Genomic DNA, 26,512 nt, shown 5'->3' with positions numbered 1-26,512 from the left:
AGAAGCACTAACTTAGGTGACCCTGAGGACACAGATCAACCTCCAAGTGCTTCACGGACCCTCTAAAACAGGGGTCTCCAACCTTGGTCACTTTAAGCCTGGAGGACTTCAACTGGCCTCTGTGGCTCAGGCTGCTAATGCAGTCTGTTATTAACAGAGCTGCTTGCAATTACTGCAGGTTCAAGTCCCACCAGGCCCAAGGTTGACTCAGCCTTCCATCCTTTATAAGGTAGGTAAAATGAGGACCCAGATTGTTGGGGGGGGGCAATAAGTTGACTTTGTATATAAATATACAAATAGAATGAAGACTATTGCTAACATAGTGTAAGCCGCCCCGAGTCTTCGAAGAAGGGCGGGATATAAATGCAAATTTAAAAAAAAACCTCCCAGAATGCCCCAGCCAGCTTTGCTTTGCTGGCTGGGGCATTCTGGGAATTGAAGTCCGCCAGGCTTAAAGTGGCCAAGGTTGGAGACCCCTGCTCTAAAAGGATGCAAATGACCAGCTGTCTGCAAGGAGTATAAACCCTTCCATTCCCTGCTATCCTGTCAGAGCTGAAGAAACTTCTTGGATGAGAAGCGAACCGTCTTCGAAAGAAAAAAAACAAGCAAGTCCAGTTGCCTCCTGAAAAAAACACCTTTGGAAAGTTTGGCCTATACAGTCGCAGAAACCAGGGAGGGTCCCTTCTGAAGGGCACTGGAGCAGGTGGGCGGGCCCATCTGCAGGTCACAACTACCGGTTCGCTCAAACCGGTCTGAACCAGCAGTAGCCCACCTCTGCCCTAAGTCTAGGATGAATCTCTCATAGGTAGGACTTACCGAGCAGCGAGAAAGAGGACGCAGCTAACCGCGAGATAGGCCAGAAGCATGAAAAGCCAAACCGCTGGGGAAAAGGGGTCAAGGAAGGAAAAATACCCCGGTTTGCGTCCCTATGGGGAAAAGAAAAAGATTAGAATAGATTCAAATATTTCTGTATTTCCTAGTACCAAAGCATAGTTCCAAAGAGTGTGTTGCATTCAATAAGTTTTCCCCAAACTTACCAACTTCCAGATGTGTGGATCTCTCCCCCTCCTTTCTCTCTCTCTCCCTCTTTCTTTCTCCCTGTCCCTTTCTCTCTCTCCCTTTCTCTCTCTCTCTCTGTCTCTTTCCCTTTCTTTCTTTCTTTCTCTCTCTATCCCTTTCTCTCTCTCCCTCTTTCCCTTTCTCTCTCTCTCTCCCTGTCCCTGTCTCTTTCCCTCTTTCTTTCTTTCTCTCTCCCTCTCTTTCCCTTTCTCTCTCTCCTCTCTCTCTCTCTTTTCTCTCTCTCTCCCTTTCTCTCTCTCCCTTTCTCTCTCTCTCTCACTCCCTGTCTCTTTCCTCTTTCTTTCTTTCTCTCCTCTCTTTCCTTTCTCTCTCTCTCCTTTCTCTCTTTCTCCTGTCCCTTTCTCTCTCCCTTTCTCTCTCTCTCTCTGTCTCTTTCCCTTTCTTTCTTTCTTTCTCTCTCTATCCCTTTCTCTCTCTCCCTCTTTCCCTTTCTCTCTCTCTCTCCCTGTCCCTGTCTCTTTCCCTCTTTCTTTCTTTCTCTCTCCCTCTCTTTCCCTTTCTCTCTCTCTCCCTTTCTCTCTCTCTCCCCCTTTCTCTCTCTCTCTCCCTTTCTCTCTCTCTCCCCCTTTCTCTCTCTCTCTCTCACTCCCTGTCTCTTTCCCTCTTTCTTTCTTTCTCTCTCCCTCTCTTTCCCTTTCTCTCTCTCTCCCTTTCTCTCTTTCTCCCCCTTTCTCTCTCCCTCTCCCTTTCTCCCTCTCTCTCCCCCTCTCTCTCTCTCCCTTTCTCTCTCTCCCCCCCTTTCTCTCTCTCTCCCTTGCTCTCTCTCTCTCTCTCCCTTTCCCCCGCCCTCTCTCTGGTATGCGTGTGTACGTCCAAAGTCCTGGCACTGTTTTGGGATTTGTGTGGGTGGGGTTTTTTGGAAATAATTTGCAATTGTCTTCTTCCTAAGGTTGAGAGAGTGACTGACCCAAAGTCACCCCGTTAACTTGGTGCCCAAGCCAGGACTAGAACTCCCAGTCCCTTGGTTTCTAGTCCAGTGTCCTTAGTCACTGCACAAAACTGGTTTTCTATGGGTGGACTTAAGTTTCAGAATTCCGGGCCGATTGGGGAATTCTAGGAATTGCGGTCCATACATCTGGAAGTTTCCAATCTGAGGAACGTCCTGCGTTATAAATAGAGCATTATATTTAATAGGTGCCAATTTTGTTACCACGTGTTCTCTCGGTAGAACTAACGAAAGGCCCGAGATCTCCTCAGATCTCTCCCGGATCATCGGACAATCTCCCCACTCTTCTTCCCTCCACCAAGACGGGAGTTGTGCCTACCATGTGTACACGGTACAGGATGCTGATTCCCAAAGTCATGAAGGGCTTGGAGAAGTCGATGACCTTCTCCCGTTCAGCTGTGATGGTGAAGGCAGCCACCGCCAGATCGGCTTTCTGGAAAAGCAAAGCACAGGGAATGCTATTTGTCATGTACCCCGAGTGACACCCGCTGCTCTCTATATTTTCATTGGCTGGTGGGAACCAGGGGTGGGCTTCAAAAATTTTAGCAAGGGGTTCTCTGCCGAGTTGGTGGGTGGGCGTGGCCATGATAGGCGTGGCCTAGTCAGCCTCGTGCACCACGGTGGAGAGGGGGCGTTTATGCCCTCCCTGGGCTCCGGAGGCTCTTCTCAAACCTCCAGGAGAGCGAAAATGGTCTCCCCAGGCTCTGGAGGCCCTCTGGAGGCTGACAATGGGCCCATTTTTGGCCTTCCTGAACTTCCAGTAGGCCTGTTTTTCGCCCTCCCTGAGCCTCCGTGCACGTCCACCATGGTGAAGGAGGCCGACTAGGCCACGCCCCCCATGGCCACACCCACCCAGCAACCGGGCAGAGAACTCCTTGCTAAAATTTTGGAAGCCCCCCCCCCCCGATTTTAAGTAAAAAAAATTGGTTCCTAAAACCAACTTCTGCATGCTTTCCACATACAATGTCACTGTTAAGATCAGTTTGGCTAATGGAAATTTTTGTAGGGGAAAAAACAACAACACAAGGCTGGGCTATTCTGGGTTATGTACCAAATAAGGAGTGAGCTATAGCAGGGGTCTCCAACCTTGGCAGCTTTAAGCCTGGGGGACTTTAACTCCCAGAATTCCGCAGCCAGCTTTGCTGGCTGAGGAATTCTGGGAGTTGAAGTCCATCAGGCTTAAAGCTGTCAAGGTTGGAGACCCCTGAGCTTTAGGCTTCACTCAGGTCCACCAAAACGGCGGGAAAATACTCAAAGCTCATTGGTTAAGCCATCAGACAGCCCCCTATAAAAAGGCACGCTTTCAAGCAAGTTGTTGGGTTGTCCTGGTCTACTAATAAAGAGCTGTTGTTACTGAAAGAGCTGTGTCCGTCTCTTCCATCATCCGATCTAACACTGGCGACGAGGATGGGATCAGAAGAATAAGGACCAGAGTCCCAGCCGAGTAGGAATCGCAACCGGCCTCGTTGGCTGTTCTGCAGGATCACCATCTTGCCAGCATGATGACCACGTACAGCCTTCAGCCTTACCCTGTTAATGAGTTCTCCCACCATGCCAGTCCAAGACCCATTCGGTTCAGGAGCCCCGTAAAGCCCATCATCCACCAGTTTGATCTGGAAACGGAACTTAAGGATGTCGGCGAGCTCGTGAAGCATGTCCACACAGAAGCCTTCATACTGCGCAGGGCCAGATAGTTCCTGGAAGTTTGCCCGGCGCATCACGTAGGGGTTCTCCTGTAAAACGGAAACCCAAGATATAACATGAGGTAGCAGGCAGTGGCTGGGGAATTCTGGGAGTTGAAGTCCACAAGTATTAAAGTTGCCAAAACCGTTGAGCTACTAGATAACAGGCAACTGTCCTCAAGATTTGACATATTTTTGATAGGAGAACCTCAAACCCAAGCATACATAATATTCCTCCTCCTTCCTATTTTTCCCACAACAACAACAACCCTGTGAGGTGGTTGGGTTGAGAGAGTGTGACTGACCTAAAGTCACCCAATTGGCTTTCATTGATAAGGCAGGACTAGAACTCAGAGTCTCCTGATGATTGGCCCAAAGTTCCACAGCCAGCTTTCATGTTTAAGGTGGGACTAGAACTCAAGAGTCTCCTGATGATTAGCCCAAAATCTCCCAGGCAGCTTTCATGTCTAAAGCAGGACTACAACTCACTGTCTCCTGGTTTAGTAGGCCAGCACTTTAATCACTAGGCCAAACTGACTCTCTGAGCTATCGGTCAGATCAGTGGTGAGATTCAAGTAATTTAACAACCGGTTCTCTACCCTAATGATTTCTTCCAACAACCAGTTTGCCAAACTACTCAGAAAGTTAACAACCGGTTCTCCCGAAGTGGTGCGAACTGGCTGAATCCCACCACTGGGTCAGATGCTATCTAACGGCCATGAGAGGATGGGATTATTATTCCTTCTTTCCCATCCCTTCCCTCTTCCTCTATTTCTCTCTTTCCCTTCCCCTTCATCAGCCTGCTAGAAAAAGGAGCCATGGTTTTCCCCCCAGAAAACTGTCCTGACCACTTACAGAGCACTTCCGAAATTAACTCAAGAGCGCCTGCCTCTATTCTGGCGAAGGGTTGAGGAAGCAGCCCCTTCCCTCCAGAGGTTCAACAACAGCACATCCTAACAACCCAACAATCTGCGCCTTTTGTTTCTCTGTACCCATTCATACGCAGAAGGCATGAAAATCACAGTCGCAATCACGGCTCTTGATTAATTTGCCTAATTCTTTTCTTTCTTTTTTCTTTTCTCCTCCTCAACTGAAACACGCTTGTCATCAGTCCATTGCAGGGAAGCAAATGCCAGGCATTAATTATTGTTTCCCCATGACAACCACCATCCCATTTACAGCCTAAGATGAGCCGGAAGACTTTGACCATTTCAAGCAGCAGTTTCTTTTTTTTTTTTTTTTTTTTTTTAAATTTTAATTTTTTTATTATTTTTTTTGCAACAAACAAACAAAAAGAAAATACATTATTACACCCTTGTGCTATACATAAAAGGAAGATTTGGGTCTTCGGATATATCCTCATGATTGCCAAAATCCGCGTTCTCGAGGTACAGGTACTGAAGCGTCCAATGTTCCAAGCGCAAAGTCCACAAATGGTTTCCAAGTCTTCCAGAAAATATCTTCTTTATACACACCACTTCTAATTTTAATATCACATGTCATTTTATCATTTAAAGCTAATTTCCACATTTCAGAATTCCACTCTTCTATTCTAAAAATCACATCTAGTTTCCAATATCTAGCTATTATAATTCTACCTATTATAATCATAATTCTAATCAATTCTTTTTCATATTTTGTTAATTCTATTTCCTTAATTACCAACAATAATATAGTTTCCACTCTCAATGTTATTACTTTCCCCATCATTTCAAATATCATTTTCTCCAATTGTTGCCAAAACTTTTAACCTTATCACAATTATACCACATATGTTCATAAGTCCCCAATTCCATCTCACATCTCCAACATTTTTACTAGTTTTTTATCCATTTGTGACAATCTTACTGGAGTCAAATACCATTTCCAAACAACTTTATAATTGTGCTCTTTAATCCTTATAGATAAAGTTCTCATAATTCTACTCTTCCAATTCACATTCCAATCTGATTCTGGTATTTCAATATTAAGATCTTTTTCCCAATTTGTCCTCATCACTCTTTGTAATTTTTCATCAGAATTTATAATCTTATAAACCCTACTAACGAGTCCCTTTAGCCCAATTTCATCTTTCATAATCCGAGATACTAAATATTCAAATTCAGTTTCACATCTATTTATCGAATAATTTTCCTTTAGTTTTTTTGTCCATTTTTCTATCTGTATTTTTTCAAACCAACTTAACCCTAATTTTTCAATAATTTCTTTATTCCTCCTTTCATTTCCCATAACTTTTATCCAATCTTTAATAATTTCTATATTTTCCTCTTTAATCACTTATTATCACTTATAGATGTAGCTGAATATAATGGTGATAAAATTGGTATAGTATCATTGGATATTTTTAAAGCTTTTGATTCTGTACAATGGGAAACAATTAAAGTAATTGTGGAGGCTTTAGGCTTTGGTAATAAGTTTATACATGTTATTTCAAAATTGTACCAAAAGAGCAGTGCAAGAGTGAAGGTGAATGGAATATTAACTGAAGAGATAAAATTAGAAGCTGGTACGAGACAAGGATGTCCCCTGTCCCCAACATTATTTTTATTGGCTATGGAAATATTGACAAAAATGATAGAAAAAGATGAAGAATTAGAAGGATATAAGGAGTATAAGATAAATTTGTATGGATGATACTTTAATTATTTTGAAAATGTAGAAAGATTTGAAAAGATATATAAGCATTTGATAGAATTTGAAGAAATGACAGGATTGAAAGTAAATTGGTCAAAGTCAGAATTATTGATGGATAGTAATGGTAATGAGTCTGAGAATATGCAAGAGCAATTTGGGATAAGGATTAAAACACATTGAAATATTTGGGTATAGTGCTTTCACTTAAGGTTAAAGAATTGAAAAAACTTAATTATGATGTGGTGATTAACGAAATTGAGAAGAAGATAGATAAATATAAAATTTTAAAGTTGTCTTGGTTTGGTAGAATTGCAATGTGTAAGATGATGTTGCTGCCCAAGTTCAACTTTTTATTCGAGATGCTACCACTAAATTTGACAGAGAAAGATATTGAAGGATATCAGAAAAAACTGGATAAATTTTGCAATGGTGGCAAAAGACCCAGATTAGTGAAGAAAATGTGGTATCAAAATCAAAAGGAAGGCGGATTAGGAATCCCCAAATTATTTAATTATTACTGTGCGTATGGTATCCGGATAGTGGTAAAAATACTTAAAGGTGAAGATAATTATTGGAGAGATTTAGAGTTAAGGGATATAGAGAAATTTGGATCAAGGTGGTTTTTAGATAAAGCAAATTTAAAATGTGTAAGTAGAAGTTATTGGTTAAAGGGATTAAGTAAAATGTGGAACAAATTTGTTAAAATTTTAATTCCGGATATAATCTTTTTGGGGGAGACAACTGGAATTTGGCCGATCAAGCAGCAGTTTCAACTGTTTTCTTGGAAGTGAAGAACTAAGTCCAAACTAATACGGAGGAAGTCTTCACTATGTAAAGGGAAGGGCCGGTTTAGCTCTGCCTGGTAAGGCCTGTTATTAAGAACACAAAGCCTGCAATTACTGCAGGTTCGAGCCCGGCCCAAGGTTGACTCAGCCTTCCATCCTTTATAAGGTAGGTAAAATGAGGACCCAGATTGTTGGGGGGGGCAATAAGTTGACTTTGTAAATATATACAAATAGAATGAGACTATTGCCCTATACATTGTAAGCCGCCCTGAGTCTTCGGAGAAGGGCGGGGTATAAATGTAAACAAACAAACAAAAAAAAAAGTATGCCACTATGTTAAAAAAAAAAAAAAGATGTTGAGACTCAAGGAAAAAGTGCAGAGAAGAGCAGCAAACATGATGAGGGGACTGGAGGCTAAAACCTATGAAGAACGGTTGCAGGAACTGGGTAGGTCTAGTTTAATGAAAAGAAGGACTATTTATTTATTTGTTTGTTTGTTTGTTTATATTTCTATACCGCCCTCCTCCCGAAGGCCTCAGGGCGGTTTACAGCCATATTAAAACAATTTTTACAAACACTAAAATGATTTAAAAAGAAATATTTAAATTTAGGCTGATTCCTTAAAACCCATTTAAAATTCCCAATTAAAACTATCAGGCCAGTCCTGCACGATGAAACAGTCATGTTTTCAGCTCGCGTCTGAAAGTCCGGAGATCAGGGAGTTGGCGAATACCAGGTGGTAATTCATTCCAGAGGGTTGGGGCCCCCACAGAAAAGGCCCTCCCCCTGGGGGTCGCCAGCCGACATTGTCTAGCCGACGGCACCCCAAGGAGGCCCACTCTGTGGGAGCGCACTGGTCGCTGGGAGGCCGTCGGTCGCAGTAGGCGGTCCCGTAAATAGCCAGGTCCCATGCCATGAAGCGCTTTAAAGGTGGTAACCAGTACCTTGAATTGCACCCGGAAGATCACCGGAAGCCAGTGCAGCCTACGCAGGAATGGTGTTATATGGGAGCCTCGATTAGCTCCCTCTATCACCCGCGCGGCTGCATTCTGGACCAGCTGAAGCCTCTGGGTGCTCTTCAAGGGGAGCCCCATGTAGAGAGCGTTACAGTAGTCCAGACGGGAGGTGACAAGGGCATGGGTGACCATGCATAGGGCATCCCGGTCTAAGAAGGGACGCAACTGGCAAATCAGGCAGACCTGATAGAAAGCTCCTCTGGCGACGGCCGTCGTTTGATCTTCCAACGACAGCCGTGCATCTAGGGGAGACATGATAGCAGGGTTCCAGTATCTTAGGGGCTGCCACAAAGAAGAGGGAGTCAAGCTATTCTCCAAAGCATCAGAAGGCGGGACAAGAAGCAACGGATGGAAACTAATCAAGCAGAGAAGCAACTTAGAACTAAGGAGAAATGTATTAACAGTGAGAACAATTAACAGTGGAACAATTTGCCTTCAAAAGTTGTGGGCACTCCAAGTTTCTAAGAAGAGGTTGTAAAAAAAATGCTTTCAAAAGCCTCTGATGATCAGGCAACTCAGCTGGGATCACCAGAGGAGTCTTTTAAAAGCATTTTTTCTACAACCTCTTCAGGTGAAGAGATTGTAAAAAATGCTTTAAAAAGCCTCTGACGATCCCAGCTGAGACGCGTGATCATCAGAGGCTTTTTTTTTTACTTTTAAAAGCATTTTTTTCGGCCAAAGTAAAAAAACAACAACAACTCTCTGATGATCGCGTGGCTCAGCTTTGCATGGGTGGGGGGAGCAGGGATTTTTGCTACCGGTTCTCCAAACCACTCACCGCCATCGCTACCGGATCGGGCGATCTGGTCCGAACCGGGAGCATTTCACCCCTGTACCATTCCCTTGGATTCACAACTCCAAGCAAGTCACCTGCACAACCGTTGAAAGCCTGCTTTTCAAAAGATGAAGAAATGCCACTAAGAATAAGACAAGGAGGGCCGCGATGTACAAAAAGATGCTGAGACTCTAGAAAGAGTGCAGAGAAGAGCAACAAAGATGATTAGGGGACTGGAGGCTAAAACATATGAAGAACGGTGCAGGAACTGGGTATGTCTAGTTTAATAAAAAGGAGAACTAGGGGTGACATGATAGCTGTGTTCCAATATCTCAGGGGCTGCCAAAAAGAAGAGGGAGTCAAGCTACTCTCCAAAGCACCTGAGGGCAGGACAAGAAGCAATGGGTGGAAACTAATCAAGGAGAGAAGCAACCTAGAACTAAGGAGAAATTTCCTGACAGTGAGAACAATCAATAAGTGGAACGACTTGCCTGCAGAATGTTCCAACACTGGAAATTTTTAAGAAAATGTTGGATAACCATCTGTCTGAGATGGTGTAGGGTTTCCTGCCTGGGCAGGGGGTTGGACTAGAAGACCTCCAAGGTCCCTTCCAACTCTGTTGTTGTTGTTGTTGTTGTTATTATTATTACTTACCAAAATGGTGGTGATCACCAGAGTCTTATTGGCCAGGCTCTCTGAGACATTGATATCCAATGTTGTAGCATTCATTGCAAGAGTCTTGTTAGAGTACCACACCCCAATCTGTTGAGAAAGAAGGCTGGGTTGTAGCTTCTTGCTAGATTTTCTCCTGTACGCAGACTTACGACCACAATGGAGCCAAACATTGCAGTCGCTAAGCCAGATAGCTGTTATGTGAGTCTCATCCCATCCCACAGTTGTGGCAAGGAAGTGAACCGCTGCAGTTGCTAAGCATCTAACACCGTTACTAAATGAATCTGGCTCCCCCATTGACTTTGTTTGTCAGAAGGTCGCAAAAGGGAATCACGTGACCCCGGGACACTGCAACTGTCATAAATAGGAGCCAGCTGCCAAGCGTTCGAATTTTGATCACGTGACCACGGGCATTCTGCAAAAGGTTCTAAGTGCGAAAAATGGTGATATCTTTTTGTTTTTCCCCCGTCGTAACTTCAAACAGTCACTTGTAAGTCGAGGACTACCTGTCACCTTTGCAAAAACAGGGCATGCTAAACTCAAGCTCTCCTCCTCTTACCTCCCGGTGCCCGTGTCGTCCTTTTTCCAGAATTCTCAGGGTATAATTGGTTCTTTGACCCTTGCTGTTGAATTCCACGTGTCCCGTCAGCCCGTCATACTCTACCTAGCCAGGGATGGAGAGATAGAGGAACGGGGTGCAAATCGAAAAAGACAGAGAGAAAAACACAGGAGAATGAGAGTGAGGCACGGCCAAAACTGGCTCACAAGTTGTAAATTAGCTTGAGAAGGGAGAACTCTGCGTCTCTGCATCTCCCAAATAAGGGAGGGGATTATCCCATGTCCTAGGTCAGTGGTCTCCAAACACAAGACACTTTAAGACTTGTCAGAGTTTGTTGCAAAAATCCAATCCACAAAGCACAACCAGGCAGACTGATGCAGCAGGATTCATTAACGTCTTTATATACATAATAACACAGGAAGATAAAAGTACAATACCAATAGCAGTTACAAGAAAAACACAAGCAGAGCACAGCAGAGTCGTTTTAGTTCCAATTCAGCAGACAGACCAGATGGCAGCTTCAGAGCTCAGAGCTTAATACCTGAACCACGCCCAGACTTCTTGCTTAAGTTTCTGTTTCTAAACAGCTCTCATTGGCTGACCCAGTTGCTATGCCTATTCACTGGCTGACCCTGTTACCATGTCTTCCCAGTCATGAATATTCTGACAATTTCAACTCCCAGAATTCCTCAGCCAGCCATGACCTAGAACATTGGATGGTCCGGCTGGCTGAGGAATTCTGGGAGTTGGAAGTCCACAAAAAGTGCTCATGTTCGGAGACCACTGACCTAGGACATTGGATAGTCCAGCTGGCCTAGGAATGGCTGGCTGAGGAATTCTGGGAGCTGAAGTCCAAAAATCTTGATTGGCCATGTTTGGAGACCTCTGTGCTAAGTTGTGCCACAGATACGTGGTCGTAAAATAAGCCTTTGAGGGTGTGTTTTTTTTTTTCCTTGCCAAATTTTGAAAGACACCCTCTCATTTTGCCTGCATTTAGACAACCCAGATAACAAAATTGGCAGCCAGATTCACCCCCAAATGCTAAATTTGGATAGTTTTTTTTTCTGGTGACCAAATTGTGCACATCCACTTCGCTGGATAAATTTTCCATCCATTGTTGCAAGAGCAGAAAAGTCAGTGGCCACATATATCGCTGAACCTGCAGGCAATTGGCGCATTTGCTCCAACTGAGAACATATGACCTTTGTTTGGGCAAATCTAACAAGACAGATATCAACGCTTGCACAACCATGTCACATATTGCCATGTTTTTGTTTTGCTTTTTAAAACAACAACAACGGGGGAGGGAACTGTCATTCTAGGAGAAAGAGCCTCTCACCATGCGCAGGTAGTTCATCAGGCTGGTCCCATGTTGCCAGATGTTAGCTGATGTGCAAGCCAGGGGCTTAACCCCAATCTCCTGGCTACGGTTCAATTCCCGCACCGCACTGACGACCACGTGCACTGCGTCAAACATGAGGGCTGCTGATAGCTGGAGGGGAACAAAAATAATTCAGCTGCTGCTAATTATGGCATTTGGGGGGGAGGGGCACAGACAGGGGCACCTCCTTGCTCCCCTATTCTTCCAGAGCTATTCTTCCTTTGGCTACCACGCTAAAACATCTGTGCATCTGCAGAACGGGAGGCGGGTTGGGTGAGTCAGATAGTGAGCATGGATGTGCTCCACGAGGATGAAGTCAACCTGATCTTGAACAATCTCTACAAGTCAACAGTGGAGGAGTGTTTATCCTGAAGTTCGGCTGAACAGAAATAATTTTAGTTAGAAGCCATTAGGAAATTCTGCAGTTAAGAATCCATGTCTTCTTGGATGACTTCAGCTGCGTTCTTCAACCCAACATCCGTTGTTTGTCACCTCTATAATCCATCCTTCCTCAACCTAGCATCCTTCGTTCCTCAACCTAACAATCTATCTTTCCTCAACCCAACATCCTTCGTTCCTCAAGCTGACAATCCATCCTTCCTCAACCCAACATCTTTTGTTTCTCAACCCAACAATCTATCCTTCCTCAACCCAATATCCTTCATTCCTCAAGCTGAAAACCCATCCTTTCTCAACCCAACATCCTTTGTTCCTCAACCCAACAATCCATCTTTCCTCAACCCAACATCCCTCATTCCTCAAGCTGATAATCCATCCTTCCTCAACCCAACATCCCTCATTCTTCAAGCCGAAAATCCATCCTTCCGTTACCCAATATCCTTTGTTCCTCAAAACCAACAATCCATTCTTCCTCAACCCAACATCTTTTGTTTCTCAACCCTACAATCCACTCTTCCTCAACCCAACATCCTTCCTGCAGATGTTGTATAGAAGACAGCTAAAGTCCATCAAGAAGACATAGATTCCTAACTTCACCTGTCTTCAACCCAACAGTCTTCAGATGTGAAAATTGCCAGACAATTTCTAACTCAGAATTTCAGCCAATGTCAAAAATGAACACCTATCAAAGATATCTCTTCCAATGAATATCTGGGCAAATAAACCCTGGCTTATTTACAATGTCATGTTAATTTCCATCTTCAAGAAAGCAGTCATGGTTTTAGTGGTTAAGAAGTGTTTGCTTTCCCTTCTCTTCCTCTTAATGAACAACAAATTATGACATATGATGGACTGAGCAAAACTGACTCAAACTTCCAATCAAGGAAAGCCGGAGGTAATTTTTTACAGGCCTTTTTAATTGCCTGCCAAGTTTATTTAATAATATTAGAGGCTTAGTTGATTTTGGTATACTAAGAAATTGAAAACAGAGTTAGGGAAGATCGGGGCTAACAATGCTCTTGTCCTTTGGGTGGAATTGAGGTTAGGTTAGAACAATAATAACAGAGTTGGAAGTGACCTTGGAGGCCTTCTAGTCCAACCCCCTGCCCAGGCAGGAAACCCTACACCATTTCAGAGAAATGGTTATCCAACATTTTCTTAAAAATTTCCAGTGTTGGAGCATTCACAACTTCTGGAGGCAAGTTATTAGAAAAGTGGGTTCTTGTTGCCAGGAAATGACAACCGTTGATAGACCTACCACAGATCTATAGACATTATAGAATAGAATAGAATAGAATAGAATAGAATAGAATAGAATAGAATAGAATAACAGAGTGTGAAGGGAACTTGGAGGTCTTCTAGTCCAACCCCCTGCTTAGGCAGGAAACCCTACACCACTTCTGACAAATGGCTATCCAACATCTTCTTAAAAACTTCCAGTGTTGGAGCATTCACAACTTCTGCAGGCAAGTTGTTCCACTGATGAATTGTTCTCACAGTCAGGAAATTTCTCCTTAGTTCTAAGTTGCTTCTCTCCTTGATTAGTTTCCCTCCATCGCTTCTTGTCCTGCCCTCAGGTGCTTTGGAGAACAGTTTGACTTCCTCTCCTTTGTGGCAGCCCCTGAGATATTGGAACACTGCTATTATGTCACCCCTAGGCCTTCTTTTCATCAAACTAGACATGCCCAGTTCCTGCAACCGTTCTTCATGTGTTTTAGCCTCCAGTCCCCTAATCCTCTTTGTTGCTCTTCTCTGCACTCTTTCTAGAGTCTCTACATCTTTTTTACATCGTGGCGACCAAAACTGAATGCAATATTCCAAGGGTGGTCTTACCAAGGCATTATAAAATAGTATTAACACTAAAGCAACTGAAGGTCACAATTCTCCAAAGAGAGGGATGATGGATATTCATTTACCCACAATTTATGTAGGGGGTCTCCAAACTTGGCAATTTTAAGACTTGTGGACTTCAACTCCCAGAGTTCCTCAACTGGCTGCTTGAAGCTGAGGAAGTTGAAGACCACAAGTCTTAATGTCATCAAGTTTGGAGTATTATGACTCTGCGATTGCTATTCTGTAGCTCCGTTTGTAAGAAGTGATGCACCATCAAACCCTGCGGTCCTTCCTTATGCAGCCAGATCAGGGGGATGAAACTCGATTTCATTGAGGGCTGCCTCAGGGTTGTGTTTGACCTCGGGGGATAGGTGGGTGTGGCCAGGGTGGGCGTGGCCAGCTCAACGTCACTCATGTCAGAGCATCTGCGGTGGCCCGAGCGCTCTACCAGCGAAAACGGAGTTTAGGAGAGCCATTTGCAGCCCTCCTGAGTTCCAGTTTCGCTGGCAGAGGGTTGCAGAAAGCCATCGCAGCCTCCCGAGCTCCGTTTTCGCTGGCAGAGGCACCGTGGGCTGCTCCTTCACTGTTTCCAGGGCGGCCCTTTGGGCCAAAACTGATTGCGGGCCTTGAGTTTGACACCCCTGAGCTAGATAATCCTTCACACACATGGACCCGTATCATCATCTCTCCTTCCTCATGCTGGGTTGTCACACTTACCGCCGGTCCTGGGTAAGGATTGAGTTCACAGTTCTCTCGCCACGACATGTTGAGGCTACGGACAAATTCCATGTAGAAAGGATGGCTGGTGTTAAACATGGAGAAGCCTAAGACATTGGAATGTTCGTCCACAATTCCATCCAAGTGCAAGATTGGAAAATCCTGAAAGGATGGTGAACGTATTAGTGGACTGAACCTTCTTCCCCTTTAGCATACATTCGAAAAGGTCAACTGAGGTCAACTTGGGCAAAGGCTTATAGAAGAAAGACTGCCAAGGAACAGAAAGGAGAAACACGGAAGGGAACCTAGAGATCAACACCAGAAAGTTCAAAACAGTCTTAAAGATCCATCTCATCCTGGGCACTCTTTTTTTTTTTTGAACTATTACCATTTGGCAGACGGTACAGGATAATAAAGACAAGGACAAATAGGCTGAAAAATAGCTTCTACCCCAGAGTATAAGACGCTCTGGACTATAAGATACACCTACCTTTTTGGGGGAGGAAAACAAGAAAAATAAATCTGCCTCCGCCTCCCAGCAATTTGCCTTCTTGCAGCAAACAGTCCATTTCAATTTCAGCTTCAACACAGCCTGATTAGCACAAGCAGCTGATAGTCAGTTGGATCAGTCTCCCAAAGATCAGCTGTTTCAGGCTGCAGGGATTGCCATAGCCCAGTGATGGCTAACCTTTTTGCCGTCATGCGCCAAAAGCGGAGAGAGCACTGAGGGGTTGCACGTGTGCATGCTCATACCCATAATTCAATGCAGCCCCCCTCCCATGCATGCGTGTGTGACCCCCTCACACGAGCCCCGCTTTTGGCATGTGATGGCACAGTGGGCCCAGTAGGCCCAATTTTTGCCCTCCCCAGGCTCCAAAGGGCTTTCTTGGAGCCTGGGGATGGTGAAAACGGCCTTTCCTACCCCCCCACCCACCCCGAGGCCCTCCGGAGGCCGGAAATGGCCCGTTCCCCAACTTCCGGTGGGCCCGGAAGGCTCAAAAATCAACTGGCCAGCATGTGCATGCGCGTTGGAGCTGAGCTAGGGCAACACTCGCGTGCCCACAGACATGGCTCCGCGTGCCATAGGTTCACCATCACTGCCATAGTCTATTGCTGCCTCCATTCCCCATTTTCCAGGGGCCGGCAGGTTGCCAAGGCTACATTTGGTGTATGAGACGCACCCAAATTTTCACCCTCATTTATGGGGGGGAGGGAATGCTTCTTATGCCCTGAAAAATAGGGTCTATTGAATTCTACTGTATAGTGCAAAATTAATTGCAACATCACGGGTTTTCAATACAATTGCATAGAATGTGAAGGATGTGTGTTTTAGTTTTAGGGTTTTTTTTATGTATAATGTACACTGAAGATGGCATTTAATTTCGTTGCACGAGGTGCAATGACAGTGATGTCCTTACAGGTAATCCTCAACTTACAACCCTTGATTTAGTGACCCTTCAAAGTCACAACAACACTGGAAAAAAGTGGCTTATGACAAGTCCTTGCACTTACGACCGTTGCAGCATCCCCATGGTTACGTGATCCAAATTCGGGTGCTTGGCAACCAGTATCTACCCTGTTTTCCCGAAAATAAGACCCAACCAGAAAATAAGCCCCTAGCATGATTTTTCAGGATGCTCGTAATAGAAGCCCTATGTTGTGTCTCGCCCGCTTTCACCGCAGCCGGGGCCTTCTTATCTGCTTCCGAATGCTGAGGAATGTCCTAGTATGCCTCCCGGCCCCAGCCCTGGCTCCATGCCCAGACAGGCTGAGGAGGAAGAAGTACCTCCAGTCCCCAGCTCTGGCTCCATGCCCAGGCAAACGGAGCAACTAGACCCCTCCCCCTCCCCCACAGCATGTGAGCCTGAGGAAGGTCAATTACCAACAGCTGCAGACTGGAGTGACCCTCGCTTCAGAAGAATTGATAGGCAGCGGCGACAGAAGGAAGAGAGGGGCAGGCCTGGATAAGTGCTGAGTCATGGAGCCACACCCCATGGCCTATATAAAGGATCTGCTTTCTGGCATTCTCTGAGTCAGGCAAAGTCTAACATATCTTGCTGAAATCACTTTCTGGTCTCCTGCCTGCCTTGAGAACTTTCCTAGGACTTTGGCAGAGCTGCAGAGGCACGCCTGATTCGGATTTCCCTGACCCGGCCGTCAGCGGAGGAGTGGGACACAACACCATACCCCCAAAATAAGCCCCCGTTAAGATTGTCAGCCAGATGGGTGCATTTAGCACCGTATTTCCCCCAAAATAAGACCTAACCAGAAAAATAAGCCCTAATGCTTCTTTTGGGGCAAAAATTAATATAAGTCCCTGGTCTTATTTTTGGGGAAGTACAGTATTTAAAACAATTGCAGCATCTGAGGGTCATATAATTGCCACTTGTAACCTTCCCAGCTGGCTTCTGACAAGCAAAAATCAAAGGGGGGGAAGCCAGATTTGCTTAACGACCACGTGATTCACTTAACAACCGTGGCAAAAAGACTGTAAAATTTGGGCTGGACTCTTTTTTAACAAGCGACTTGTTTAAACCATAGAAATTCTGGGTCCCAATGCAACTGCAGGGCAAGGATCCTCTGTCTGTTTATTTCCCGATTCCCGATTCATTCGTTGGGATCATTCCAGGAAAGAAGGAACAGAAAAGCGAAAGGATTGCGAAACAATAAAGCAAATAAGCCATCTGGAGGCCCTCCAGAATGAGAGGGAGATAAATGGCATCAATAAAGATAAACCGCTGGTTCCCTCCCCTGAACACATCCATCAGCGGCTCAGAATTCTGGCGAAAATGTAATAAAAAAACCAACAAATGGAACGCTTTGATTTTACACGACATCAATGGCATCCAGTCTCGATATAAAATTTAATCCATCTATAATTTATTACCTGGCAAGTGGAAGTGTCTCAGACAGACACATCCTGACCACATATGCATTCGGGGAATATATGGACGTTTTAAAATAAAACGATGGTCTACGTCAGTTTCTATTGTGCAAATTGCAGTCAGGTGTGTCAAAGTCAAAGATGATGCTTTTGAGAATTTTGTTCCAACAGGTGAAAGGATGACTACCGTGTATCCCTGAAAATAAGACCGAGTCTTACATTATTTTTTTGTTCCAAAACACACATTAGGGCTTATTTTTTTGGCTAGGTTTTATTTTCAGGGAAATACAGTACTAAATGCATTTATCTGGCTGAGAATCTTAACTGGGGCTTATTTTTGGGGTACGGCTTATATTATGAGCATCCTGACAAATCATGCTAGGGGTTATTTTCCAATTGGGTCTTATTTTCGGGGAAACAGGGTAGATTAAAAAGGTAAAGGTAAAGGTTCCCCTCGCACATATGTGCTAGTCGTTCCCGACTCTAGGGGGCGGTGTTCATCTCCGTTTCAAAGCCGAAGAGCCAGCGCTGTCTGAAGACGTCTCCGTGGTCATGTGGCCGGCATGACTCAATGCCAAAGGCACACAGAATGCTGTTCCCTTCCCACCAAAGGTGGTCCCTATTTTTCTACTTGCATTTTTTACGTGCTTTCGAACTGCTAGGTTAGCAGAAGCTGGGACAAGTCACGGGAGCTCACCCCGTTACGCGGCACTAGGAATTCGAACTGCTGAACTGCCGACCTTTTGATTGACAAGCTCAGCGTCTTACCCACTAAGCCACCGTATCCCTATTTTTGGGATTACAGGGATATAAAAACTTTTGGTAATCTGCTTACAGCTTCCAAGTAAAATCCTTATTCATTTTTTTTAAAGGGGTTTTCATCTTGGCTTGACTTATTTTTTCACACCCGGAACCATTATGAAGGCAGTTATACAGGCAGTTCTCAACTTACAACAGTTTGTTTAGTGACCGTCCAAAGTTAGAACGGCACTGGAAAAAAGGGACGTATGACCGTGTTTCACACATCCGTTGCAGCATCTCCCAGGATTACATGATCAAAATTCACACATTTGGCAACTGGCTCCTATGCTCTCGTCACTTCTCACCTGGATTATTGCAATGGTCTCTACATGGGGCTACCCCTGAAGTGCACTCGGAGACTCCAGTTAGTCCAGAATGCGGCTGCGCAGGTGATTGAGGGAGCTCCACGGTGCTCCCAGGTAACACCTCTCCTGCGCAGTCTGCACTGGCTACCTGTGGTCTTTCGGGTGCGCTTCAAGGTTTTGGTTACCACTTTCAAAGCGCTCCATGGCTTAGGGCCCAGGTATTTACGGGACCGCCTGCTGTTACCTTATGCCTCCCATCGACCCGTACACTCTCACAGAGAGGGTCTTCTCTGGGTGCCGTCCGCCAAGCAATGTCGGCTGGCGGCCCCCAGGGGAAGGGCCTTCTCTGTTGGAGCACCTACCCTCTGGAACGAACTTCCCCCCGGTTTGCGCCAAATATCTGACCTTCGGACCTTTCGCCGGGAATTAAAGACTTACTTATTTATCCAAGCGGGACTGGCCTGATTTTAAATTTTTAAATTTTAAATTTTGTATTTTATATGGAGTATTTTTAGGTTGGGTCAATTGACGGTTTTAATTCGGCCATTATCGAATATGTATTTTAAATTGATATTTTAACTTTGTAGATTTTTATTGTTTTTATGTATGGCTGTACACCGCCCTGAGTCCTTCGGGAGAAAGGCGGTATAAAAGTTTAAATAAATAAATAAATAAATAAATAAATAAATAAATAAATAAATAAATAAATAAATAAATAAATAAATAAATAAATATTTATGATGGCTGCAGTGTCCTGGGGGGGCTCATATGATCCCCTTTTGTCACCTTCTGACATTTGCAAAGTCGATGGGGAAGCCAATTCACTTAACAACCCTGTGACTAATTGAACAATGATCGTGATTCGCTTAACAGCCGGTGGCGAGAAAGATCGTAAAAGGGAGCACAATTCTCCACGAACAGCTGTCTTGCTCAGCAGCAAACGTTTTAGGCTCAATTGGGGTCGTTAAGTTGAGGAATACCTGTATTTATGACGGTTGCAGCATTTCGGGGGGGGGGGTGTTATGTGATCACGATTTGCGATCTTTCTAGCCGGCTTCAATCAAAGTCAATCGAGAAAGCCGGATTCACTGCCGTGATTCAACTAAAAACGGTGGCAAAAAATATCGTCAATATTGAATGCCCCTCACTTAACGATTGCCTTGCCTATCAATGGACATTCTGATCCCAACGGCGGTCGTAAGACGAGGACCACCTGTATTTGCAATGAACTGGTGGCCTTTACTCATTTCATTCAAGTGTAAGGGAGAGGTGCGTTTCGCATAATTTTACCACCGGTTCGCCTCACATTGAAAAATGTGAGTGCGCGCACGCTCACTTTGTATGCACGCCTTCTGGGCGTGCACACGGCCTTCCGCCAGTAGTGAACTGTAAAACTTGTTACTACCGGTTCTGTGGGCGTGGCTTGGTGTGGCGGGGTAATGTGACTTTTTTTTTACTTTTAAAAGCATTTTTTTTAACAATCTCTTCAGCCAAAGAGGTTGTAGAAAAAAATGCTTTTAAAGGGTTCTTTTTTTTTTCTTTTTTTTTTACATTTATATCCCGCCCTTCTCCAAAGACTCAGGGCGGCTTACAGTGTGTAAGGCAATAGTCTCATTCTATTTGTATATTTACAAAGTCAACTTATTGCCCCCTCCAACAATCTGGGTCCTCATTTTACCTACCTTATAAAGGATGGAAGGCTGAGTCAACCTTGGACCTGGTGGGACTAGAACCTGCAGTAACCTGCAGCCTGAGCCACACCGCAGCCCTGGTTCTGACGATCCCAGCTGAGTTGCCTGATTGTCAGAATCTTTTAAAAGCATTTTTTTGAAAAAAAATGCTTTTAAAGGGTTCTGACGATCCCAGCTGAGTTGCCTGGTCGCCTTTAAAAGCACTTTTTTTTTTACAGCCTCTTCGGCCAACGAGGTTGTAGAAAAAATGCTTTTAAAAGGTTCAGACGATCCCAGCTGAGCCGCGTGATCATCAGAGGCTTTTTTTTTTTTTACTTTTAAAAGCATTTTTTCGGCTGAAGAAAAAATGCTTTTAAAAGTAAAAAAAAAAACCCTCTGATGATTGCACGGCGCAGCTGGGCATGGGCGGGAGGGGGGCAGGGATTTTTGCTACCGGTTCTCCAAACCACCAGCCGCCATTACTACTGGATCAGACGATCCGGTCTGAACCGGGAGCATTTCACCCCTGCCTTCCGCGCCTACACTTTACTTGCACGCACAGCTTGCACGTATGTGTGTGGCTTAGAAAACGTGGCTAAATAATACGGCATAGCCCCGGGGCAGGTTGCCACTATCAGTTTGCCCGAACCAGTCCAAGCCCGGCTGAATACCAACACCGGTATAAGGGGATATTGCCCGACAGACAACCTTATTCGGCGAGTCGGATCTTGATTAAAATTTGCCAAACGTTCCCAGAAACTAGACAGAAACGTTTGCCAAAGGACCTGCTCTTGGTGTCACTAGTTAATCTACCATCATTTTTTCTCTTGGAAAAAAAGGGGGGGGAATTAAAAAGGGGGATTAAAACATTGGAAACACCTGTGCCGAGCAGCTTGAAAAACCGAACTGCTTTTTTTCTTTTTAATGGGATCCAAGGAAAAATTACATACTTTTAACTGGGCTTCTCCAGACTTAAGGAGATACAAACCAAAGATCGATTATTTAAGTGTGGGAGTCATTAAAATAGTTAGATTTAATTTAACTGCAATTAGATTTAAATATAAGCCTAAGTTAAAAACAGGCATTGTTTCTCTCACCCATCCCACACATTTCTTCAACCTGCACACCCGCCTTTTTGGAGGGTGGATGATCCCACATCAGAGTTAACCAGCTGTGATGGGTCCATTTTGGCTCCCTGTTAATTAATCCATGCAGGGTTGAAGACATAAAACATTTTTATTTATTTATCTATTAAAGGCTGGCAATTTGGGTTGCATCGTTTTTAGCTTTGGCCCACTCTGCATCTCGAAGAGTAGCAAAGAATCAAAATGAGCTATAAAGACATTGCAAAGAAAGGATAGCGTGAGGAGCCTCTGGTGGCTAAGACAGTCTGTTATTAACACAGCTGCTTGCAATTACTGCAGGTTCAAGTCCCACCAGGCCCAAGGTTGACTCAGCCTTCCATCCTTTATAAGGTAGGTAAAATGAGGACCCAGATTGTTGGCGGCAATAAGTTGACTTTGTATATAATATACAAATGGATGAAGACTATTGCTTAACACATTGTAAGCCGCCCTGAGTCTTCGGAGAAGGGCGGGATATAAATGCAAATAATTTTTTTTTTTTTAAATTGTAATCTCTTACGTTCATCCACTCATCAAAAAGCGTCAACTATCTTTCTGAACATAAAAGTAATCCAGCGTTTCTCAACCTTGACAACTTGAAGACGTGCGGACTTCAAGCCCCAGAATTCCCCAGACAGCTATCTAAGGAATTCTGGGAGTTGAAGTCCACACGTCCTCAAGTTGCCAAAGTTAAGAAACACTGAATCAGACACACACATAAAGAGAGGGATAAATTAATACAACCCTATAAAGTCATAAATGCAATTGAATTCTATTAATAGACTACTGCTATCTGTCAATGCCGATTTAAAAAGCCAATCCTTATCCCTGAAATGTAACCACATTGATAAGGTAAATGTAAAAGATTACAAAGTCGTATTATTTTCGTTTTCAGGGATTTTTTTAAAAGCCGTCTTTGGAAAAGGCATGCAAATCTGAAACGCCTAGGAAAGAAAAATGAGTAAGAACAGACTTTGATTTTGGTTTGTTTCTTTTTAAAAAAAATTGGACTTTATATTCCTCTGCTTTGCTGATTAGATTGGAAATCAGGTTTTATTTAAATAAATTGGAGTTATTTAAGCAGCACAGTGTGCCTCCTACACTGCACGAAGCACCTGTGTGTTTGTCCACACATCACAATTCGTGTTGGTTGTCTCCGTCTACTTATAACAGCCTTAGCTGCAAGCCGCCCAGAGTTTATACATTCTCCTCTGACACGCTGCCCTGAAGCTATGAGTCTTGGAAACCCTTTTAGAGTTGTCGTTTTGCAATGCTAAGTAGAACTGTGCAACGCTTCAAATGCAATTCCCAAAGATGCTTAGGAACACACCAGGCACGAACAGCGCATCCGTCTTCAACTCCTTAAAGCAACTATGTCTTTTCCTGGGAAGATTCTAGAAAAAAAGGCAGATGCTTTAAAGAGTTGCTAAGAGGTACAGACACTTAAAATTTAATACGGGCAATGCGCCGTCTTAATATGGAGGGAGCAGTGAAAAATAAGCATGAAACAAGGACTTTTTTTAAGAGACCCTACCTCATTGGAAGAGGGCTCAGGGGCTAAGATGCTGAGCTTGTCAATCGAAAGGTTGGCAGTTCAGCAGTTCGAATCCCCAGTGCCGCGTAACGGGGTGAGCTCCTGTGACTTGTCCCAGCTTCTGCCAACCTAGCAGTTCGAAAGCACATAAAAAATGCAAGTAGAAATAATAGGGACCACCTTTGGTGGGAAGGGAACAGCGCTCTGTGCGCCTTTGGCATTGAGTCATGCCAGCCACATGACCACGGAGACGTCTTTGGACAGCGCTGGCTCTTCGGCTTTGAAACGGAGATGAGCACCGCCTCCTAGAGTCAGGAACGACTAGCACATTTGTGCAAGAGGAACATTTTACCTTTTTACTTTTTACCCCATTGGATGGTACTAAAGTTTGAATTCAAATTCAAATTCAAACCTTTATTGTCAGAGTACAACGTGTGTACAGTGAGATTGGCTGAGCCTCCCTTCGTGCATCCCCCCCCAAAACCCAGTACAACTCATAGTGAAAAACAGTAAAAGAAAAAAAAAATCCCTAACCCAGTGGATCCCACTAACAAAACACACAGTCCTACTTATTGCACATCGCGCCGGCCCTGCAAATCATACTACGTTTTTGTAAAGTTATTTTCCATTCAGAAGCTTGACAGCCCACGGATAAAAACTGAGAGGGAAGATATACTGCTGTAGCGACCTAGGTGGTGGTGTTTTTTTACACAAAACCAGTGTTGGTGTAAACCGGTGGTGTCAAACTCACGTCTTCACAGTGGCATCACGTGACGTATCCGGACTTTTTTCCCCCGCTTTGCTAAACCGGGCGTGGCCAGTGCGTGACGCATCCAGCTCATGGGCCGTAAGATTGACAGCCCTGGTGTAAACCTTGGCAGCTTTAAGACGTGTAGACTTCAACTCCCAGCATTCCCCAGCCAGCATGCAGAATTCTGGGAGTTGAAGTCTTACAAGTTACCATGATTGAGAAACACTGCTTCTAATGGATTGGGGTGATAATTCCCAGCATTTTGGCTTGTTCGTTGTGCTGGCTAGGAATTGTGGGAGCTGTCACCTAAGACAGTCTTTCTTAACTTTTAACATCTTAATGTTGCATGCTGACTGGGGAATGCTGGGAGTTGAAGTCCATACGTCTTAAAGCTGCCAGGGCTGAGAAACACTGAAGCTATGCTAAACTATAACAATACTTAGCCATGGAAAGAAAAAGGGCTGTTGTTGAACCTGGAATCAGGGCTAGTCTCAGCCAAATTGAAGAATGGTTTAATTAATAGTGAGAACAGACCAGCCAGGACTCTTCTGCATAGAAACCATGAATCCTAGCTCTGCGGTGGCCTAGAGGTGGAGCTCTCCCCTCACAATCAGGAGGCTGTGAGTTCGATCCTAGGTAGAGGCAGATATTTCTCTCTCTCTGGGCACACTGAGAATATATCTGCTGAACAAAACTCCGCATTGGCGACAGGACGGGCATCCGGCCAGTAAACACTCTACTAGCTCCATTCAGTTGCCCAGACTCCATCCCCAAGGGATTATAAGGGTCATTAAATGATGATGATGATAGGATCGTATACCCATAAATGGAGACTCTGTTGTATACAAGCTCAGCTTGCTCAGGATACTAACCATAGTAGTCAGGATGTACTTGTAGAAGGCAGATGTCATCCCCAACTCTGAAGCCTGGAGAAAAAAACAACAGACCATTCACAAGAATCAGCAACGGGAGCATCTCCATTGCTTGACAACATGCTGAGAACACCAGAAAACTCGCTGAGTTTTTGAGAAATTTGATATGGATGATTGGTGGGTTCTAAAACCGGGCAGGTCACAAGCTGCTGGACTGGTTTGGCCTGACTTACAATCATTTCCAGCTGTTTTCAGCATAAACAGATGCATATAGGTACAAAAATATTTATACTTTGGTCCTACTAAGGTTTATACCAGGCATGTCCAACCTTCAACTCGTGCGGCCCAATCAAATATAATAGAAATATTTAAAAACAGAGGAAGTGTGTTATTTATATACATTAACTATATTATATATATTTATATGCAGCCCAAGACAATTCCTCTTCACTCAGTGTGATCCAGGTAAACCTGTAGACTTCAACTCCCAGAATTCCTGAGCCAGCTTGGCTGGCTCAGGGATTCTGGGAATTGAAGTCCACAGGTCATAAAGGGGCCATAATTGCCCATCCCTAATCTAGTGGTTAAGGCACTAGGCTAGAAACCAGAAGACTGTGACTTCTCGTCCTGCCTTAAGCATGAAAACTGGCCAGGTGACTTTGGATCAATCACCTGGAGACTGTGAGTTCTAGTCCCTCCTTAGGAACGAGAGCTGGCTGAGTGACTTTGGACCAATTGCCAGGAAACTGTGAATTCTAGTGCTGCCTTAAGCATAAACAAACAAAAAAAAACCAGCTGGGTGATTTGGGGCCAGTCCTTCTCTCATCCCAACCCACCTCACAGGGCTGTTGTTGTGGGGGAACAACAGGAGGATGCAAGTGCATTAGGTATGTTTGTCACTTTGAGTTACTTACGAGGTAATGAATGCAGGGAAAGAAATCAAATAAATAAATATTCCAAGGAGGTTTTACCATCGGCCAATAGCTTGGGGACAAACAAGGAGACACCTTCACCTATTCCTAAACAATTGCCTTTGGGTTTATTATGACCAGAGGTGGGCTTCAGATAATTTAACAACCAGTTCTCCCAGCATCGAAAATGTTGCATGTGCTTTCCATGAATGCATGTGGCCTTCTGCACATGCGCTTTGCTCGTGCGCGCAGCTTGCATGCAGAAAATGTGGCTAAATAGAACAGCATAGCACCGTGGCGGGTGGGCGGGCCCAGTGGTGAAATTCAATTTTTTTTACTACCGGTTCTGCAGGCGTGGCTTGGTGGGCGTGGCTTGTGGGTGTGGCAGAGGAAGGATACTGAAAAATCTCCATTTCCATCCCACTCCTGGAAGAAGGATATTGCAAAACTTCCATTCCAATCCCATTCTGGAGCCAGCCAGAGGTGGTATTTGCCGGTTCTCCGAACTACTCAAAATTTCCGCTACCGGTTCTCCTGAACCTGTCAGAACCTGCTGGATTTCACTCCTGGGCAGGCTCATCCCGGTTTGTCCGAACCAGTTTGAGTCGGCTGACTCCCACCACTGATTATGATTTCCCAAATACACAAGGAATTGTCAGGATCCATGTCACTTTAACCTTCCCAGAAGAGGGTCCACAAACAGGTCAGATAATACTGAGGGACCAAAGACCCATCGAACGGAACATCCCGGTGTAAATTGAGTTGCTTAATTTGCCCTTGATGGCCAAACCCCTCAAAATTGTTGGGTTTCTGCCTCAGTTCGGCCTTCTCTCACCTTCTTCAGGATGAGGTAAGAGATGGAAGCATTGGCGTCAATAATAATGGTGGAGATCTTGTCGTCTCGGATCTCCTTGAGCAGCGGCGTGGGATCATTGGTGTCATCCAACATCCGGATTGAGAGGGTTTCCTTGGAGATGAGGAACTGGCGGACTAACTCCTCCAGTCTCAACAGGCCTGATGGGTAGAGAAAAGAACAGGAGGTTACGCCAACCTTGTCTCCAAGCCAGAGACTCCGGTCCTGTGGTTTGGTTTTAAAGCTTCCCATCTTGGCCCCTGGACACCTTCAATCAGAACGGAAACGCTTCCGCACCAAAATAAAATGTGATTTCCTATCTCTGAGT

General features: G+C 44.5%; 1 protein-coding gene across 1 annotated transcript in view; it reads right to left on the bottom strand.

The window, feature by feature from the left end:
• Window positions 1-26,512, bottom strand: part of GRIK5 (glutamate ionotropic receptor kainate type subunit 5) — a 53,312-nt gene that overhangs the window by 13,274 nt on the left and 13,526 nt on the right. Inside the window, exons 5-13 of the mRNA XM_058196340.1 lie at window positions 26,167-26,345; window positions 24,421-24,474; window positions 14,480-14,641; window positions 11,489-11,641; window positions 10,150-10,254; window positions 9,573-9,680; window positions 3,556-3,759; window positions 2,346-2,459; window positions 817-926 (exon numbers count right to left, since the gene is read on the bottom strand). Coding sequence (XP_058052323.1) covers window positions 817-926; window positions 2,346-2,459; window positions 3,556-3,759; window positions 9,573-9,680; window positions 10,150-10,254; window positions 11,489-11,641; window positions 14,480-14,641; window positions 24,421-24,474; window positions 26,167-26,345 — 1,189 coding nt within the window. The remainder of the gene's footprint in view (window positions 1-816; window positions 927-2,345; window positions 2,460-3,555; window positions 3,760-9,572; window positions 9,681-10,149; window positions 10,255-11,488; window positions 11,642-14,479; window positions 14,642-24,420; window positions 24,475-26,166; window positions 26,346-26,512) is intronic.

This window comes from Ahaetulla prasina, chromosome 10 (assembly GCF_028640845.1).
Source record: "Ahaetulla prasina isolate Xishuangbanna chromosome 10, ASM2864084v1, whole genome shotgun sequence".
Lineage (NCBI taxonomy): Eukaryota > Metazoa > Chordata > Lepidosauria > Squamata > Colubridae > Ahaetulla > Ahaetulla prasina.
The sequence above is the reverse complement of the archived record's forward strand: the minus strand, read 5'-3'. Positions and strand labels throughout refer to the sequence as shown.